General features: G+C 37.2%; 4 protein-coding genes across 4 annotated transcripts; 3 read left to right on the forward strand and 1 right to left on the reverse strand.

Moving 5' to 3' along the window:
* Window positions 1–536: 536 nt before the first annotated feature.
* On the forward strand, window positions 537–1,909 carry LOC110887678. The gene is made up of 2 exons (XM_022135277.2): window positions 537–1,265; window positions 1,367–1,909. The coding sequence occupies exons 1-2, from the start codon at window positions 537–539 to the stop codon at window positions 1,907–1,909; spliced, it is 1,272 nt and encodes a 423-aa protein (XP_021990969.2).
* Window positions 1,910–7,674: 5,765 nt separating this feature from the next.
* LOC110887524 lies at window positions 7,675–9,222 on the forward strand. The gene is made up of 5 exons (XM_035988549.1): window positions 7,675–7,971; window positions 8,383–8,689; window positions 8,769–8,876; window positions 8,967–9,132; window positions 9,210–9,222. The coding sequence occupies exons 1-5, from the start codon at window positions 7,675–7,677 to the stop codon at window positions 9,220–9,222; spliced, it is 891 nt and encodes a 296-aa protein (XP_035844442.1).
* Window positions 9,223–9,263: 41 nt separating this feature from the next.
* LOC110936220 lies at window positions 9,264–10,670 on the forward strand. The gene is made up of 4 exons (XM_022178567.2): window positions 9,264–9,420; window positions 9,503–9,686; window positions 9,833–10,087; window positions 10,156–10,670. The coding sequence occupies exons 1-4, from the start codon at window positions 9,269–9,271 to the stop codon at window positions 10,582–10,584; spliced, it is 1,020 nt and encodes a 339-aa protein (XP_022034259.1). The 5' UTR covers window positions 9,264–9,268; the 3' UTR covers window positions 10,585–10,670.
* Window positions 10,671–12,560: 1,890 nt separating this feature from the next.
* LOC110887408 (protein FAR1-RELATED SEQUENCE 5-like) lies at window positions 12,561–15,734 on the reverse strand. Its single transcript, XM_022135074.2, has 5 exons — window positions 15,596–15,734; window positions 14,522–15,281; window positions 14,175–14,433; window positions 13,426–13,989; window positions 12,561–13,340 (listed from the first exon to the last, which is right to left on the reverse strand). Exons 1-5 carry the CDS (start codon window positions 15,732–15,734, stop codon window positions 12,561–12,563), a joined length of 2,502 nt encoding a protein of 833 aa, XP_021990766.1.
* Window positions 15,735–21,015: the final 5,281 nt, after the last annotated feature.

The following is a 21,015-nucleotide window of genomic DNA, read 5'->3' on the forward strand; positions in this document are numbered from 1 at the left end:
ATTGTAAATGTGATAATCAAAGGTTGAATAATGTGATATATTGGAAGTTTATGATTCGTATTAAACGTAGACATGACATTGTGTAGATGGCGGATGCGAGAAACGTTAATGATGATGATGATACGGCTCGTCAAGAAGCACTTAATAGCAAGGTCACAGAAGTGGCGGAAGGAGTTATGCAAGCTAATCTCCCACGATTAGCTCAAGAAGTAGAAAGTCAGGTGTTGGGAGTTGTGGATGCCTTAATGACTAGCAAGATCGAAGAATTGAAAAAATTGATTGAGGGATCTAAAGGTAAAAGTAAAGAACGGCGGTGCACGTATAAGGATTTTATGGCATGCAATCCTGCAACGTATGATGGTAAAATCGATCCGATCGCATGCCAAATATGGGTTTCAAACATAGAAGCGGTATTTATACAAAGTCGGTGTGATAAGGAAGAGCAGGTGATGTTCGCTACTGGTCAACTCACTCTTTAGGCGAAAGATTGGTGGGATGCGCATAGCAAGGAAGTAGGTGAGGATAGACTCCAAATGATGACATGGCAAGAATTTAAGGAGCCCTTCATGAGATATCATTGTCCTCAGTCGGCTATTGATAAGATTCAGGAGGATTTCTTACGTCTCCGACAGAAAAACGAGTCAATAAACGAAATATCAAACACTTTCATGGATAAGATGAAGTTCTGTGGGGATTTTGTGAAGACCGAAAGAATGAAGATCAATCGGTTTTATGGCGTATTAAAGGCAGAGTTTAGGGAGTTCATCACTCCCTCGAAATGTGAAACCCTTGACGAACTTATCAATTTGGCACGGGATAGAGAAATCGAGATTAAAAGGCAAGAAGAACGAGGTGAAAAGAGATCGAATGAAAAGGGGGCAAGTTCAAGTCCGTCCAAGAAAACAAAGTTTCAAGACCACGGAAAGAAAGACAAGTCAAGGGGTGGTATTTCTCCGTGCAAGACATGTGGGAAACTTCATACTGGGGAATGCCTTCTGGGTAAGAAGGAGTGCTATAAATGCGGCGAAGGAGGGCATAGATCCTACAAGTTCCCTAACAACCCGAAGACATGTTTCAATTGTTTCCAGAAAGGGCATGTTAAGTCGGAGTGTCCGAAACTCCAACAAGGATCCAAGAAGGAGGGAAAGAACGAAGAAAGCTCTAAGGCGAAAGGGAGGATGTTTCAAATCACATCCGAAGAAGCCAAGTCCCATCCGAATGTGGTTTCAGGTATCTTTCTATTAAACTCCAGGATGTGGTTTCAGGTATCTTTCTATTAAACTCCATACCGGTTTATGCTTTGTTCGATACCGGAGCCACTATGTCGTTTATTTCAAATGAAATCGTACAACATCCTTCATTTAAGATTGAACGAATGCCGATGCCCTTAGAAGTAGAAATAGCCGATAGTAAGATCTATATGTTACACGAGATTTGTAGAAATTGCAAATTCACTATAGAAGATGAAGAATTCAATATCGACCTCATACCTATGGTTTTGGGGGAGTTTAAAATGATAGTGGGAATGGATTGGATGGCACGACACCATGCAGAGATTAATTGTGAAAATAAAATAATGTTTGTCCAATCTCCAAGTGGAAGGCAACTGAGTATTCAAGGGGAGAGAAACGTGGAAACAAAATTATGCACCCTTGTTCAAGCCGTAAAACACATACTTAATGGGAGTAGAGCATACTTAGCTTATGTAGTAGACGCTCGACAAACCCTCCCAAAGCTTGAAGATGTTGAGGTCGTGAACGAATTCCCGGATGTATTTCCGGAGGAATTGCCGGGACTCCCTCCCGAACGAGAAGTAGAGTTTCGCATCGAGTTGAATCCGGGTGCGAAGCCGGTTGCGAAGGCTCCCTATAGATTGGCTCCCACCGAGATGCGGGAGTTAATGACATAATTGCAAGATCTACTAGATAAGGGCTTTATACGCCCGAGCGTGTCGCCTTGGGGAGCGCCTGTCTTATTCGTTAAGAAGAAAGATGGGTCGATGCGCATGTGCATCGATTACAGAGAATTAAATAAGCTGACCGTAAAGAACCGCTACCCTTTACCTAGAATTGACGATCTTTTTGATCAATTGCAAGGGGCGAGTTGGTTCTCTAAGATCGACCTGCGTTCAGGGTATTATCAAGTCAGGGTACAAGGAGAAGACATTGTGAAGACCGCATTTAGAACCCGATATGGACATTACGAGTTCCTAGTTATGTCCTTTGGGTTAACGAACGCTCCAGCAGCGTTTATGGATCTTATGAACCGGGTATGCCGACCTATGTTAGATAAATCCGTGATCGTATTCATAGACGATATCCTAGTCTATTTGCGAAGTAAGGCTGAACATGCGAGGCATTTGCGTGAAGTACTTGAAATTCTCCGTAAAGAAAAACTTTATGCGAAATTCTCAAAGTGTGCCTTCTGGCTCTGAGAGGTGTAGTTTCTGGCTCATGTGATCAATTCGGAAGGTGTTTTGGTAGACCCATCAAAGATTGATGCCGTAATGAAATGGGTTTCCCCGAAAAATCCAACTGAAATAAGAAGTTTTCTAGGCCTCGCGGGGTACTACAGAAGGTTCATACAGGATTTCTCGAAGATAGCCTTACCCCTAAAGAAACTAACGAGAAAGAAGGAAAAGTTTGTGTGGGGTAAAGAACAGGACGAAGCCTTTCAAATCTTAAAGGAGAAACTGTCAAGTCCTCCGGTCTTGACATTACAGGACGGGACTGAAGACCTGGTTGTCTATTCAGACGCTTCACATCAGGGTTTAGGCTACGTTTTGATGCAAAGGGGAAGGGTTATCGCATATGCTTCACGACAATTGAAACCACACGAGGTGAACTACCCGACACACGATTTGGAATTGGCCGCGGTGGTGTTCGCCTTAAAGATTTGGAGGCATTACCTATATGGTACGAGATGTACAATCTACTCGGACCACAAAAGCCTCAAATATTTCTTTGAACAGAAAGACCTTAATATGAGGCAACGAAGATGGTTGGAACTGATTAAAGATTACGATTGCGATATCCTTTACTATCCGGGAAATGCGAACATGGTGGCGGACGCGTTAAGCCGAAAAGAGTCCCCACCTCCGATTCGAGTAAAATCCATGAAAATGGTAGTTACTCCACGTTTGCTTGATATGATACGAGATTCCCAAATAAAGTCGCTTGGAGCGGAAGACCTAAAGAAAGAAAGAGTAAAAGGAATAGCCGATAAATTAGAAGAAAATTCGACCGGAATCAAAACAAGGTTCGGTCGAATTTGGATACCACGATTTTGTGAAGTCAAGACCGCTCTACTCGACGAGGCTCATAGGTCACGATACTCAATCCATCCCGGGGCAACCAAGATGTACCGGGACTTGAAAACCAATTATTGGTTGCCGGGTATGAAACGTGATATTGTAAAGTATGTCTCGAAATACTTAACATGCTCCCAAGTGAAAGCAGAACATCAAAAATCATACGGGGAGTTACAACCCTTGGAAATTCTAGCCTGGAAATGGGAGGAGTTAACTATGGATCTGGTAACCAAGCTTCCTAGAACGAAAAAGGAGCATGATGCAATATGGGTAATTGTAGACCGACTCACAAAAAGTGCCCACTTTTTACCTATTCGAGAAGCTTACTCTTCTGAGAGGATGGCGGAAATTTATATGAATGAGATCGTATCTCGACACGGGGTGCCCTTGTCAATCGTTTCAGATCGGGATACTAGATTTACCTCTCGTTACTGGCAGAAGTTTCACGAAAGTATGGGCACGAAACTACACATAAGCACAGCCTATCACCCTCAGACCGATGGTCAATCAGAACGAACCATCCAAACGCTTGTTGATATGTTAAGAGCTTGTGCCTTAGATTTTGGTGGAAATTGGGATGACCATTTACCACTAGCGGAATTTTCTTACAATAATAGCTATCATAGTGGTATTCAAATGGCTCCCTATGAACTATTATATGGGAGAAAATGTAGAACTCCTGTATGTTGGGGCGAAGTTGGTCAGAGAGAACTTGTGCCAAGTGACTTAATAGCAGTAACGAATGAAAAGATTGATTTGATTAGAGCTCGACTGAAAGCAGCCCAGGATCGACAAAAAGCTTATGCGGACAACAGAAGGCGTCCTATCGAGTTTCAAGTCGGAGATTATGTCCTGCTGAAAGTATCTCCATGGAAGGGTATAATCCGTTTCCACAAACAGGGTAAGTTAGGCCCTCATTATATTGGACCGTATAAAATCTTGGCTCGAGTTGGAAGGGATGCATATCGATTAGAATTACCGTCCATACTAAGCGGGATTCAAAAAAGCACCGTGAAAATACCCAGTTAAAACGCCATAAAACACTCAGTTCAGAAAAAACGCCATGAAAAACTCAGTTTAAAACGCCATAAAACACTTAGTTCAGAAAAACGTCATGAAAATACCTAGTTAAAACGCCATAAAAACACATAGTTCAGAAAAACGCCATAAAAATAACTAGTCTAAAACGCCATAAAACACCCAGTTCAAAAAAACGCCATAAAACCCATTCATTTTTTTTCGAAAAGTATATCAATAGTATACTCATTGGAAAGATAAAAAACGCTGAGTTTTATGGTGTGATTTTTTTAGAAAAATAATCATGTATAAAATAGTTATTTGCGTTTAAATATGACGGGGGAAAATGGCATGTGATTAGCATGTGCACCCTTGTTTGGATCTTCCAATTTTACCCCTCCTGGTACTTATAAGGTTCCCACTATTTACAAAAATGCCACCGCATCATCTTAGCCACAAATCACAAAGATCCTATGGCTGAAAATCGTTCTCACTGTTCTCACACTTCAAATCATTCTCTCCTTATCCCATTCCTATATATATATATAGAGGGCGGTTAACCTACATAATGACTAATCGTACATAACATACGTTATAATCCTGACCGTTGGATCAAACGATTAAAAGCGGGATTAAATAAATGTTTAAGGGTCTGGCTAAAACGTAATTATTTGAATCAAAGGTTAAAATGGTCAATTCCTATACCTAAAAACCCGGCTAAATCTCAGTATCTAATCAATAACCATATTTGTTCATCAAAAAATTCGGTGACTTTCAAACGACTCGGAGCGACGGAGAAAAGACGGTTCCGACCGTCGGTGAAAGAAGACTAACAACGGTGAAATAGTAACGAACATCGATTTCACTTGAGAATGACGAATACGGCATTAAGAGGTATCGATTCAATCCCGTTTATTTTGTTAGACAGTCCCAACCTTATAGTTGAACTAATCGGCGGTTACATTATACCTTGAAGCAGCTAAAAGAGAAAGAAGGAGCAAGAAAAGAAATGATCCGGTGAAGCCGGTGCACATTAGCGGCATAACTGCAGGTTTGAGGTTTGATGTTGATTGTTGTTTTTTAAAGCCAAAATTAGGGTTGATCCACTAGCGTTATTTGATAAGAACAAGCGTAATTGTTTGTTGATTCATTGATATGTCGAAGCGGGATTATCAGGATCAACATTAGATCATGATTCTCTTTAATGAACTAGCGGAATTAGGTTACATTGTGAAATTGGGAATTTTACCACTTGATATTGGGCGTCTGATCTAATTGTGAAATTGAATCATTTTAGCTATCAAACAACATTAGCATGATTGATATGGAAATATAGAATTAGGTTGCCTTGCCGGTGCACATTAGCGGCATAACTACAGTTTTGATGTTGGTTGATGTTTTTCAAGCCAAAAATAGGGTTGATTAACTAGCGTTATTTGATAAGAACAAGCGTAATTTTTTGTTGTTTCATTGATATGTAGAAGCGGGATTATCAGGCTCAACATTAGATGATGATTCTCTTTAATAAACTAGCGGAATTAGGTTACATTGTGAAATTGGGCATTTTACCACTTGATATTTGGGGCGTCTGATCTAATTGTGTAATTGAATCATTTTAGCTATCAAACAACATTAGCAAGATTGATATGGAAATACTGAATCAGATTACAGTGTGAATTGGGATATGAAACTTATAATCTTTGGGTTTCTGCGGTAATTGTAAAATTGCTGATTTAGAGGTAACAAGCGGCATTAGTATGATAGCTATTACATATTGATATGACCTACCGGTTCTAGCTTAAAAATTGTGTAGTTGTAGATTTTGAGATAGCAAGCAGCATTAGCATGATTCATCCCATCTTTTAAAAACTTTGTATTGGAATATGATGTAGGGGTTGCTGATGATGATGATGATGATTTTGAGCCCCCGATTCAGGCGATTATGACAAAGCAACCTCATAAATCAAAGGTTAATAAAAAGCATACAAACTATAGTCTAGAAGATGATGATGATGACTTTGAAGAACCTATCAGAAATTTGATAGTCAAAAGAGGTGAAAACACAAGAAAAAGGCCAAGTACTACAACTAACCAAGATGGTGAAGACTTTGAACCAGTAAAAAAGAAACAATCGAAAAACGAAAAGCAGATGGATCCTATCGAGGGGAAACGGAAGATTACCGATGCAGAACCTCTTAGGTCAGAACCAAGACCGTTCTATCATTATCATCATGATGTAATAAGCCTACGGTGCAGTCCTTCAGGTTTTTTGGATACAGTTAAGCACTTTACTGAAGCGCAGGTGGCGGATGTGAAAAGCATTGGATTTGGTGATGTCCTTAATATAAAGCTTTATCATATAAGCACGCGTTTAGGGTATTGGCTCGTACGAAACTATGACGAGCAATACAGCACACTAAACATAGGAAATCACAAGATAAAAATCACCCGAGATTCAGTACATGACGTGTTTGGTATTCCAAAGGGTAATGTTATTGTACGAGAAAAAAATAAGCCTAGAAAAGGAGCAATAGTGGAGAAAAATACGGCTACTCAAGGCGCAGAAACAACCATAGATGAGTTCAAAAACCAGTGGCCAGACAGAAACAAAATTACTCATACTTTGCTTGCAAGAACTATGTCAAATCAAACCACTAGCGAACGATTATTCAAGCTAAATTTCCTAGCCTACTGGAACACTTTGTTTGTAGAGATAACAAAGTCAACAACTGTTAAACAAAGTTTTCTACTTGCAATTGACAAAGAGGAAGACATTCCAAATCTGGACTGGTGCTCCTTCGTTTTAGAATCGCTGAAACGAACAAGACAAGGTTGGAAAAAGTTAGACTCACAATACAATGGCCCGGTTGCATTCCTAACGGTATGTTATGTACACATCTTTAACGGTTATGCTAAATACGATATTAATATTAATAATTTGTTTTTTTTCAAAAAACAATATGCAGCTTCTATACAGCCATTATTTCAACCAAAGACACAAAATTTTCGATGAACCTGTCAAAATGCCTGTCATACATTATGTAACCTCTGGTATGATCGACGACGTGGAAGAATATTTATACAACAACGGGCCGCTAGGTGTTGAAGATTGTGAGGAAGTGGAAGAAGACGAAGGAGCAAATGATAATCGCCAGGATCAACCACATGTTACTGCCTCGCGCATAAATGGCAACGATCATCAAAATCAAGAGGCTACGACCGCACCATTCGAAATCGTAAAAGAAAACACATCGACGGTGTACACTGACCTTTTCGCTGACATCATCCCGATACACGAGGCAGCTGCGGTACAAGAAAACCTCACCGAATTCAATACATTAGATGAGATGGAAGATACGGATGAGTACATGATACCACCAGTGGATACGACACATGTCTACAACAGAAGAAACCTGACTGGAAACCTGGATGGGGAGGATCCGATTGACGAAGGAGACATACCATCAAATACGGATTGGTTTGACGGGTGGAATCCGAATGAACATATTTCAGACATGAATTTAGATGAAATGGACATAGGGACACAAACGCAAAAAGAGATTGACTACTGCAGCACTCCAGTTCAACTAACCGGGGTGATCTATGATCATGCTGCGTGGGAAGCCTCGAAAAAAAATAAAAAGGTAAACTTGATTTTTTGTTTGTTTTTATTTTTATTTATTTATTTTTTTTTTCTGTCAATAAGAGATGCTATAGAGCTTGTTTATGATGTTAGACAATAATTCTGTAGATGTAATAACGCATACTGGGTAACAAATCAATAACGCATGATATAAAACTTGATAATCACGCATGGTATTGTAGAAAAATGAAACTTGGCTTCTTAAACTGGGAATCACGCTATAACTGTTAATCACGCTAGAACTTGATAATCACGAATGGTCTTGTAAAAAAATGAAACTTGGCTTCTTAAACTGGTAATCACGCTAGAACTGTTAATCACGCTTGAACTTTTTGCAACTTGGCTTCTTAGACTTGTAATCACGCTATAACTGTTAATCACGCTTGATCTTTTTGACTGTCCAATTCCGCAGGTGTTGTTGAAAACAATGGACAATAATATAAAGAAATACATTTCTCTTGTTTCGGATATGAATGCTCTCGTTAAGGGTGTAAAGGAGAAGTTTTTCTGGGATGTTGAAATTATGGAAAGGTGTAAAAGATGGAATGATGCGGTTAAAAATTCCGTTTCTACGGATACAGTTTCGATACCTGCTGAAGTAAGCTATGCTGGTGATGAGGTGGTTCAAAACAAAGTCGGACAATGTGGCGAAACAAATCAAGAGTTAGAGGGCGATGGAGATGCAAAATTGGAACATCAAAACACGGTGAAAGATAAAGGTATATAATAACTTCTCTTATTTGTTAATATTTACGTGAAATTATGATTAATAAAAACAAAACGTATGTGATTTTATAGGATGTGATGATGTTCATGATACCCCATTTGATGATGGTGGTATTTCGGACTCGTGCCTGGCTGCCTTACAAACCATCGAACCAGGCGTATACAGGCAGACTACAGAAGGTAACAAAAATATGTTCATTACTAAACAAAGGTGCATTTTTTTAGCTTGTGATTACAAAACAAATTAATCCAAATCAAACATGAAAACAGTGGCGCAAGCAGATGTGGTGAACAACATGGACCAACCTGTAAATTTGGCAGAGTGCAGTCAACAACAAGCACATAAACAGAATACAATAACCGACGCCTATGATAAAGATAAGCCTCCGACAACATCAGCTGATGAACCTGCTGAAGTGACCGAAGCAGAAATGCAGTCTGTTGAGACACTTTTAAAATTGGCTCCAATCCTGCAAACATCAAGTGCGGGTAATCAAAAAACTCTTGTGTCAGCGAACACAAATAAAACGGATGACGAGAGGCATACACGGCTAGTAACAACGCGTATCAAGATGATCAGGGAAAAGAGGGAAAAGCGGCTGGCAGAACTAGGTGACGCATATAGATCGCCTTACTGCAACAGGGTAACCAACCTATATGAGCCACTTTTGGTACGTGACCAAAACATCATCTGTTATCTCTTAGCTCCGATGGGAGATATTGGGTAAGATTTTGAATCCTAAAAATTAGTTAAAAATTTTCATCTTTTTTTTTAAATTTTCTTTGTTGGTATTAAAAAACAACAGGACATTGATATACAAGTCTGACAGTGGAGTCGAAGCGCTTAAAATCATATTTGAAACCTTCCACCCATCGCAATACATATCATATGGTGGAATGGACACATTTGTAGATGTTTTAAACTTTGAAGAGAAAAAAAGGGACAGAAAATCATCACCCTACAGGCTGTTCTTACCAACTACAATATTGGTAAGTTTTCCAACATTAATCACGCAAAGGTTGAAAAATTAATATGTTAATCACGCATGGTTGCATTTTTTTTGAAAAAAATCACTAAATATGTTAATCACGCATGGTTTGATTTTTTATGAAAAAAATCGCGAAAAATCTTGCAGCAAGACGAAATGTTTGAGCCAAAAATCACAGATAGTGATCGATTGAAAGTATTCGGACCAGGCGTAGACGATATATTGTGTAAGTATCAGGTGAAGAAAGTTGACAAAGTTGATCTCATCTTCATTCCAGTACTACTTTCTGATCATTACTGGTGCCTATGCTTTAACATGAAAAATGGAGATATCGAGTTAATCGATAACTCTCGGTATGCCGAATCGTTTACCAAACGCTACCGTGGACGCCCCGAAAAGCTGGTAATTCTAAATAGCTTTTTATCCTTATGATGAATAGGTAATAATATGATTTTTTATCGTGCTTATAGCGGAGAGTCCTAGTGCTATACCTAAAAGGCAAACTTGGACAAAAAGAGTGGATAACAAAGTTGGAAAAAGCAAAAATAATTCGAAAGGAAATGGAGTGGAGAACTCTTCAAAATGGTAGTGACTGTGGTGTCTTCACTATGAGGCATATGGAGACATACAAGGGCAAATCTCCATGGAATGCAGGGTTTAAAACGGAAGACCAGAAAGAAATGCAAGATTCACAACTACGGTTTTTGCGGTACAGGTATCTTAGTAAGATTGTATTGTCCGACTACAATCTTATAAGGAAGGAGGTATACGACAAAGCTACGGACTTTATGGCGAATTCGATCCCCGCTGATGCTTTGCACGATCTAGATAGCAAAATAAGTAACAGATTAGAGCAGTTCTTCAAGCTCAAAAAGAGGAAACAAAATGAAAAGTCGTAGGACTACTATCTTGCTGTCTTTTGTTCCAAACATCTTTGTCATTTGGATTTTTTATTTCTATTTATAATTCTAATAATTTCTAGTTATAAACATAAACTAGTCGGACATTTTCATTATTCAAAAACACAACTTTCATACAAAAATATAAAAAACACTTAGATAGACATGATTTCGCAAACATATATGATTGACGATACATAAAAACCATCAGAAATAAGTCTCTAGAAACTGGATCTTCAACTCCATAGAGCATCCCAAGACGGTAATGGCGTCCGCGAGTTGTTTTAACTGTTTCTCATCCCGCTTGCCAAGATCAACCATAAACATCATAGCCACCTCTTTGACACTTGAATCTGACATACCAGACAACAAATTCAGTATTTCTTCCCTCCTTTTCATGTTCTCTCTGACCCTATGAATGTTAGTTTCTAGCAAGTCTTTACAAGACTTGTCTTCAGCTATTTGATCCTCAATTCTCTTTTTTAGATAGGCACGCATACCTGATGAGGAAGACGAACCACTCGATGAATTACAAGACTCTGCCATGTTTTAAAATAAAAATTGAACGGATAAAAAATGAATGGTTTTCCATCGATATATAAAAGGGAATTGCAGAGCAAGAGGACAATATAAAATTATTGACCATGACAGATGTTTTTTTTTGTAGTTTTGTTAAAAAATAACGCTTGAATATAAGAAATAACGCATGACCAATTTATACAGTAGGAATTATAAAAAAAACGCATGCCCCAGTTTTAATTAGGCATGAAATCACGCTAGTCCACATTATACCGCATTAACTAAAAAAAAATAACGCATGTCAATTTTTTATAAAATTATACCGCATGAACTAACAAAAATAACGCATGCAGTGATAATTGTGCAGACATTATCAGTATGCAACTTGATGTATAAAAATAATTAAACCCTATAACTATATAGACTAGTATTAAGTCGATATGACTTGTAGAGACTTGTAATGATGTAAAATATTAAATTTAACTTACCAAAAATATCTCTCAACTACCAAAATTAATTACCCAATAACACACATATAAGATTCACTCACCCCTCCCATTAGGCATATACTATAAAAAAACATATATCAGACTCTCTTCAAGAACAACAATGTCGACAAATCCCGCAAACGAAGCAATCAAGGAGCTCTTGAATACCCGCAGGTTAACGGAACTTGCTTGTAATGTTAACTCCTGTAACAGTATTCTCGATGTGCAGGGCAGGATATTAGAACATCAAAAAAAAAAACCCAGGAAGTGTGGGGAATTCTGCTTGAAGAACCGAAGTCCATGTTAAGGGATAAAGCAATACAACTGATGAAGGATCAAGCATCGGCAGATAACTTAGTATACTCATATCTGAAAGATGCAGTGGAGACCGTTGAAGAGAAGATGGAGACGTCCGAGAAGGAGGTTGGGAAGATAATGTCACCGAAGTAAGTGGTATGGCTGATTAATAAACTATTTTGTTGATTTTCGGGATGACCTAATGTGTTGTTGGTATTTTGAACAATGGTGGTTTTAAAGTCTAGTTTTGTGTGTATTGAACTTATATGTGGGGGTATATTTTGGTAAAATCATCCACCCATAGCTAGTTGTGATGATGAGACTCAGTGTTATGTCACTTGATGTCTCATACTTTTTTGAATGTTGGTTTAGCAATATTGATATGAAAAAAAATGCATGTTACGTATTATCACGCATGAATTTGTACCTTTTAATACGCTAGTTACGTAGATGAGAATCAGTGTTTGGTCACTTGAAGTCTCCATTTCAAAAAAAAGTCCTGTGTATGGTTATGATTAATCACAAAAAAAAGGGGTAAAAAAAACAATTACTCTTGAGATATATAATCACCCATATCATGTGAAAAAAAAAACCATGTGAATGTCATAGATTACATAAAAGTTCAGTCACAACAAAAATCATTAAATATGGAATGTCTGTATTGTTAAAACACTACTCGTCTTCGCATTCAAAATCACTATCTTCTGCTTCGTCGGACTCCTCAAACTCCTCTTCGTCACCACTTTCAACCTCCTCGTCCTCTTCATCAACTAAATTAGGATCCTTCTCTAACTGAATTGCTCTTCTTTTCCTCCCCTCCTTATTGGCAACCTTATCAGCAGCAGTAGCTTTACCCTTTAACACCTCGCAGGTTCGAATGTCATGACCTTTGATATTGCAAACACTGCATGTCCGACTTCTCTTGCCTTTTAGACTAATAATTTTCTCTTTTTTTGATTTAATCCGCTTATGTGAACCTCGTCCTTTGTTTCTAATACCGGTTGGCACACGGACTGTAGGTGGCTCGCCAGTGTTTGGTTTCTCGTAACCAATTAACCGTGAATATCTATCAAACTTAGGGTCGATGGGCTTGGTTATGCGAAGTTCATCAACCATTTCTTTCATCTCTCTCATCCGATCCCTAACTATAAGTAGATGATCGAAATCTTTGATCAGATTACCAATAAGATACTCTCCAGTCTGCATAATCTCATACGCAACCTCTTTGGCCTTTTTATGTGCATCATCACCGTCAACAGTAATATCAAATGTATTATTAAGATCATTCGGTACCACATCTTTAGTCCATCTTCTCATTACATACTTGTTGGGAATTTCCTTCACTTTGAACATCTTGAACACGAAATATATATGCTTGCACAACAATCCATATTGTTCAAACCTGCGACACGTGCATAATGCAATTACATCCTCGCCCTTCTTGAAACATACCTACACAAAAAAAAATAATAAAAAAAAATAAAAAGGAAACATGGTTTGGCAATAAATGCATACTAGCTGATGTATATATTATTACCTCTAATAAACCGTCGCCGTGAGCTTTCCAATCCTTCATACTTATCCTCAAAAAAGGTTCCTCAATTTTAGTCTCTATAGGAAGGCACTCGGACAATGTTCCTTGTAACTCTGCCTGTTGATCAGCAAAAATTGACCTGGTGTAAATTTTCATGGCATCATCCTCTAGAGTAGATTCAGAAAAGTTATCCGGGACTGTATTTCTAGATATATGGTCATTCTTCCGATGGTTGAATCTTTGAATGTCCATTGCACCGTCAAAATGGTTAAAGAACTCAACAAGGGTAAGTTGAGAATTCGCAACTTGACAGAAAAAATGGTTTTCGCTCTCTGATCTAGAAGTGGTCCGCATAAGCCCAGACATAGGCTCATGACGATAGAACGCTGGGATCCACGAAGATCTCATGCAAAACATATCATCAAGCCACTTATTCTCAGTTAGACCGAAATCAATCATTATCAGCTTCCATTCTCTCTCAAACATTTCTGGCGTAATCGAATCTGTCCATACAATGTCACACATACGTCTCTTAAAGTCTTCGTTATTGCACAGCTGATGTCCGACCTATTAAACCAAAGAATTGGAACTTAGACGGTGTAATGAAAAAAAGAATAAAGCACATAATAACGCATGTAGAAAAATAAATAACGCATTATGACTATTCTTAGTCTGGTCAAATAAAGATATGAACTGAATACAACTATTACGCCAGTTCTAACATAATCACGCATACTCTATTTGAACCTAACCTTATCAGCAAGTTTCTTCATTATGTGCCACATACATAATCTGTGCCTACTCTTATCGAACACTGCTTCGATGGCTTGTTTCATCGCGGGATCCTGATCAGTGACAACCACATTCGGCTGCTTACCGAATGAGTTCAAAAATGATTGTAAAAGCCACTTGTATGATTCAATGCTTTCGGATGCTAACAACCCGGCTCCAAGTGTCACATTTCGACAATGATTATCAATACCAGTAAAAGGTACAAAAACCATTTTATACCTTCAAAATGTGAATACAAAAAATGAATATAAAAAAACAAGATGATTATAAAAAAAATACCAGTAAAAAGCTTGAACTAATGACTAACTTGTTGGTTTTAAATGTAGCATCAAACGATATGACATCTCCAAACTCAGCATAGTTACGTTTGCACAAGCCATCGGCCCAAAACAGGCCGGTTAATCGTTTGTTTTCATCGACCGAATGAAAGAATGAATAATCAACCATAAACTTCTTTTTATCGGTCAGCCTATTGATAACCATATCTGCATCATACTGTCCGATGTAGCTATGTATCCTAGCTCTAAAATTCTTGCAATCGTCTTTAGTTGCACCTACATTTTCAAACCCGCCGTATCTTTTTCTCATTATATTAAAGGCTTTCACTGGCCCAAGATTCAATGTACCAAGCTCCCATATCATCTCTTCTTGTGTCTCAGACAGATGTCTATAAGCTGGTAATAAGTGCATGTCTTTGGGGCACACGAATGAATGATTATGCGATTGAACAAACTTATCAACCTTAAACAACACCCCATCCGTCGAACAAAGCTTAATTTGTGCTTTACAGCCGGTTCGAATAGTCGGTCTGTTCCTACGTTTATATGGCTTAGACAACTTCGAATAATTATCATCAAATTCCTGTGGTTTATGCCCCTCTTTTGAACACACAAAATACTTAGACCTAATAATACCACCAACATGATGTTCACCTCCTTTTCGAGCGGAGAACCCTGCCTTCTTGGCATATGTCTGATAAAAAACATATGCTTGTTCTATGGAAGAGAACTCCATTCCAATAACAGGAACACATGATGAAGCTACCTCTGGGATATACAATCTTTCAGCTACATTGAAAAAAAATAACGCATCAATATAAATAACGCTTGTAAAAATAATGACGCATGTAAAAATAATAACGCTTCGGAATCAGGAACATTGAAAAAAAAAATAAAACGCATCACTATAAAAATAACGCATGTAAAATTAATAACACTTGAAAATCTAATACCGCATAAACAAAAACCACCCAGTAAATTAAACTTCTCTTACATTCAACCAAACACTCGTGATTAAAAACACAATCAAGAAACTAATAACTATGAAAATGATGGAGATAAAACACAACACATTTAATACAGCCATTTACTTTACAACTTACTAGTCTGATCGTCTAAGGTAATGTTGTTGCCTGATGTTGGGTTCCGATAATGCTCTGCATCCTCAAGTCCGGTATCGACCTCTGCATCTTCAAAATCGACATCTTCTGTGTTTCGAGCATTACTACTCTGTGGATCCATTAAAATGAAAAAACTGATTAAGCCCTAATCGCCCACCAATAACCGCTAATTTTATAATTTGAAAATGGAAATTACTTGAAACTGATACTGATCGTAATTACCGGGATACTGGAGATAACGAACTCGCGTAATTTCTTTGTTTTTAAGTAAATGTCTGAATTACCCCTGTGACAAGAATGAAAAATACTAATCTGCCCTTAATGATTAAACCTTACGTGCGAGATGATCAAACAGATCTGACGGTCAGGGTATTAGCGTACGTGAAGTACGATTACCCCTTTTGTACATTACACTTCCTCATATATATATATATATATATATATATATATATATATATATATATATATATATACATATATAGGGTGGGGGTTCTAGAGTGAACGCTAGTGTATTTATGAACCGAATGAACAAATCTTGGCCAATGATTTACATCATCAATCGTAAAATACACTAGTGTGTATTTTCATCATCAAAACCTGGCCATTGATTTACACTTGTGTATTGATAATCAATGGCTAGGATTAGTTCACTAGTGTTTACAATCTAGGGGGTTGTTCACAAATGAACCTAACCCTGTATATATGTATATATATATATATAGGGTAAGGTTCATGCGAGAACCACCCTTATTGCGAGAACCAATGTGAACACAAAATAAAATCTAAAAAAAATTAAAAAAGCACTCAAATTTTTTTTTAATATTTTTTTTTTTAAAAATTGCTATATTTCGTTACCAAGATAAAAAAAAAAACTTTTTTTTCGAGTAACAGTTATCCATGCACATGTGCATATGTACCATTAAGTAACACCCCAAAAGTGTTTAATATAATAATAATAGAAAATAAACAAATAATTTAACATGGTTAATGAAATGTGGCAAAATAGTAGTTAGGTGATGGAAAGCCTAAATTTAGACACTCTTTCAAAGAGGGAGGGTTCAATGTGTAAACACTAGATTAAAGGGGTTTAGTAATTAACAAAAAAAATGAAAAGCCCCCTCATTTGGGGCACTGGGTTTCGATCAAGAGTAGGAAAGAACAAGCAAAACCCTTGTTTGCAAAATGCCATCAAACTACTTGAAATCTTAAGGAGGATCTAATGCACGAACCCTAATTTTGAGTATCTAACTCTAATTAGTGAAGTAGTAAGTTTTATTTTCTGAAATCATGAATTTTAGGATGAGGGTTACAACCCAATCTCGAATTCTTGTATCAAATGGGGTAAATATGAGCTAGGATTACCTTTTTGAACAAGAATCATGTTTGATTTCAGGTTATTTGAAAGATTTTAGTAAAAAAACTCACTTTGTGAAATTGTGTCATGAATAGGATGATCAAAGTAGATATTATCATGTGAAATTTTGAATTGTATTGATGATGTGATGCTTAAATCTTAGAAAATTATGTAGGATGAAAAGATGAAATAAACATGGGTTAATTGTGGATGAGTTATAGGATGAACTAGTAGAATTCATGCTTTGTAAACTTGTACATGGTGGTTATATATGTGATGCCTACTAAGTGTTTGATGAAATGCTTGAAAGAATAAAAATGTGAAATTTGGAAAATAATGGAATGAGATTGGTTGTACTAAATGAACGAATGAATGTGTTGATATAGGCGTGAAGGAAGAAGGTTCAAGTATTAGGAAATCGGAAGGCACACAAGATCGAGGTACGTTAGTGTACACCTTAATTTTTATTATGTTGTCATATGTATAATAATCTCTATTGTATTATATTGTTATGTTGGAACCGTGAATGTTGAGATATCCGATTGTTGGAAGTAAAGTTAGATCCGTGGTAAATGGATGTTAAGGAATGATTAAAATACGAAAGTTAACGCATCATATCCGGTACTTTTAGTTGAACCGGGTATGGGAAGTTATGTATGTAATGATTGAAATTCTACTCAATCCGTCTTTCTCGGATCGAAGTATGATGTAAGAATGTAATGACTATGATTGTTCATTATGAACAAATCGAATGAAGGTGATGTAATGATGCTAGTATCCATTCCTAACGGGTATGTTAAGTAAAGTATGCTTAGCCTCTATTTGAGGCAAGCAGGTAAGGAACCGTTTAACGGTTAGCAAAATAATTGAATGATGTTATCCGAGAAAGAAACGAATGGGTTTATTACCTAGAATTGTTAGTGGCGAAATACTAACCTATTTGTTATGTCAAATGTAGGTAAATCCTCGATTTAGGCGACGTGGCAAATTGGAGCGAGCATATGCACACTTTATGATCATCAAGCGCTTCCGCTATTACGTATTAACGTTTTGGGTCAAATGCTTGTTTTTGTATAACATTGTTAGTAGTTATACTTTTAAATACTTGGTGTATGGTTTTAGTCGTGTCTAGTCGAACGGGTCGTAAACTTGTTTGTTTGATGATGGTTAATACATGGATACACTCGTCTTACGGACGGGTCATGCCCAAATTTTGTTAAATTAGCGCACAAATGTTATTAATATCTTTACGTTTAATTGCAAAAAGTTTGGACGCTTTTAAAAGTTTATGTTTCTAGTGTCCTTTGGTTTTCATTTTATTAGAACCAAAAGCGGGCCTTACACATTACTTCGACAAATTCGGTAATACGTTATCAGGAATAGACAATTGCACTTTAATTTACAATACCATCTGTAATACACTACTTTTTACATTACCAATATTCAAAATGCACATGTGCATCATTAGGTATAACAATGATATAACGTGTTTTGGTACAAAAAGTTTTGTGATTTTGAATGGAGAAGTAGGCCCATATACATGTTTTTTGGTTAGTTATATCTAGTGGTTGATGGTTTGGTTATAGTTGTCAATTTATGATGTAATATGTTGATTGGATGGTATTAATGGTGTTTACATACATGTAATAAAGTGAAAATATTGGTAATGGTATTGTATTATGGATGGTATGAGGTAATGGTATTCTATTATGGATGGTAGGAGGTAATGGTAGTGTATTATGGATGGTATGATAGATGAAAGGGAAAGTGTATTCAAAGCAGTATACCAAAACACCTTATTTCATGTTGATACATATAGATGCACATGTGCATTTCTAATTTTGGTAATGTAAAAAGTATTGTGTTACACATAGTAGTGTAAATGAAAGTGCAATTGTCTAATATTTGTAATGAATTACGGAATTTGTCAAAGAAATGACAAAAATGCACATGTGCATGTTTGTGTATTATGGATGGAATGATAGATGAAAGAGAAAGTAGTGTACCAACACACCTTATTTCATGTTGATACATATAGATGCACATGTGCATTTCTTATTTTGTTAATGTAAAAAGTAGTGTATTACACGTGGTAATGTAAATGAAAGTGCAATTGTCTAATATTTGTAATGAATTACGGAATTTGTCAAAGAAATGATACAAATGCACATGTGCATGGATAACTGTGACTCGAAAAAAAAAATTTTGAAATTTTTTTTTATTATAAACGAAATATAGCGATTTTCCAAAAAAATAGTAAAAAAAATTTTTTTTTTGGGTGTTTTTTAGATTTTTTTAGGTATTACTGTTTGTGTTCACACTGGTTCTCGCGGTTCTCGCAATAAAGGGTGGTTCCTAACGGATCCTTCTCCTATATATATATATATAGGGTATGGTTCATTTAAGAACCACTCTTATTGCGAGAATTACGAGAACCAATGTGAACATAATAAAATAAATCCACCCACCACCACCCAAAACCTAAACACCCACCTCCACCCAACCACAACCCGAAAACCTAAACACCCCAACCCTCGCTACCCCCCCCCCACACACCCCCACCCCCCTCAAAAACCTTAAAAAAACCTCCCACCCACCAAAAACCTAAAAAACCTAACCCCCAACCTCCCACCCACCAAAAACCTAAAAAAACCAAATCCACCATCCCCAACCCCTAAAAACCTAACCCCCCCACCCACCCAAGCATGCGTCCCGGGGGGACAAACAAACAAATTATTATTCTTGGGATGAATACTTTTCAAACTACCATTGCTTGGAGGAATACTTTTTACAAATGTTGTGGTTTAATTTCGATGTTAGTTAATAAACTCAACTTTATCACGAAAGTCCTTACTTACTAACGAGCTAGTTGCCTGGGAGGCAACGAGGTATTAGTTGATAGCGTTATTAGGCTTGACAACCTCACACCGTACCTAGGAGGACGGGCGTGAACTAATGACCTTAACCACATGGACAATGTTGATAGGCATTGATGAGGGCAAACAAACAGACGTCACTTCGGTATCGAGTTTATTATTGGCATGTCTTTAAACTAAACATTTACCAACTTTGCGATAAACGAAACTGTGAACTCCCAGCTTTACGCTGATACACTTTTTTCTACATGCTTGCAGGTCGTTAGATGCATCTGTCACACCCCGACCCGCAGCGGAAAGGTACGGGGCATGATGATTGCCCATAGCTTATGACACTATTATAAGTTTAATATTTAAAGTCACCAAATTAAATTTTGTAACACATAACATAGAATTCAAATATTAATGTCAAGTTACAAAATCAAATAAATAAAAGCAACATATCATAGCCGGTTTATTACTAAGGCAATCCTACATGTCTTCAACTCAAGATCCGTCCACCCTTGTGAACCTGTGTCACGCGTAAAAGAGTTTTGGGTCAACAAACATGTTGGTGAATAGATTCGGTTTTTATTGAAAAATGTTTTTTTTTGCTTTATTAATTTTAGAAAACCTTATTTTATAACATGCATTATCAAATGTGAAACTAGGTCTTTCAATATAATAAGAATTCAACACATAACTCATAAACCACAACAACATAACAATATTAGTAACTATAGACATATAGAGATTCAAGCCCCGTAAGGCGAATCCGCGAAACAATGATGGCGATACCGAGTTCAACCCATGGCCGTGGGGAACCGGCCAGCCAGGTGGATCCACGCGAAACCTGTGACACAAAGCGAGTAACACATAGATACACGTATAGAGAAACAATAGAAATTAGCAACAAGTGACACATAGAAACACATCGAATAGCATGTTATCAATTTAAATAATAAATTTGAAATCAATCGCGAGATACACCCCAAAAAGTGTTAGTGGCAAAAAGGGGAAAAAGAGTCGAATCTACTCACAGGTTGCATTCCTGCTTAGTCTTGTGAAACACCGCGCGACAAGAACCGGATTATATCTAAAATGATAATCACCCTAAAATGAATAACCGAAGTCCTAAACAAACGGACAATATATAAATTTTAGGAAATTGGGTTCTCCTATTTGGGGACTTA

The sequence above is a fragment of the Helianthus annuus genome, chromosome 1, assembly GCF_002127325.2.
Source record: "Helianthus annuus cultivar XRQ/B chromosome 1, HanXRQr2.0-SUNRISE, whole genome shotgun sequence".
Lineage (NCBI taxonomy): Eukaryota > Viridiplantae > Streptophyta > Magnoliopsida > Asterales > Asteraceae > Helianthus > Helianthus annuus.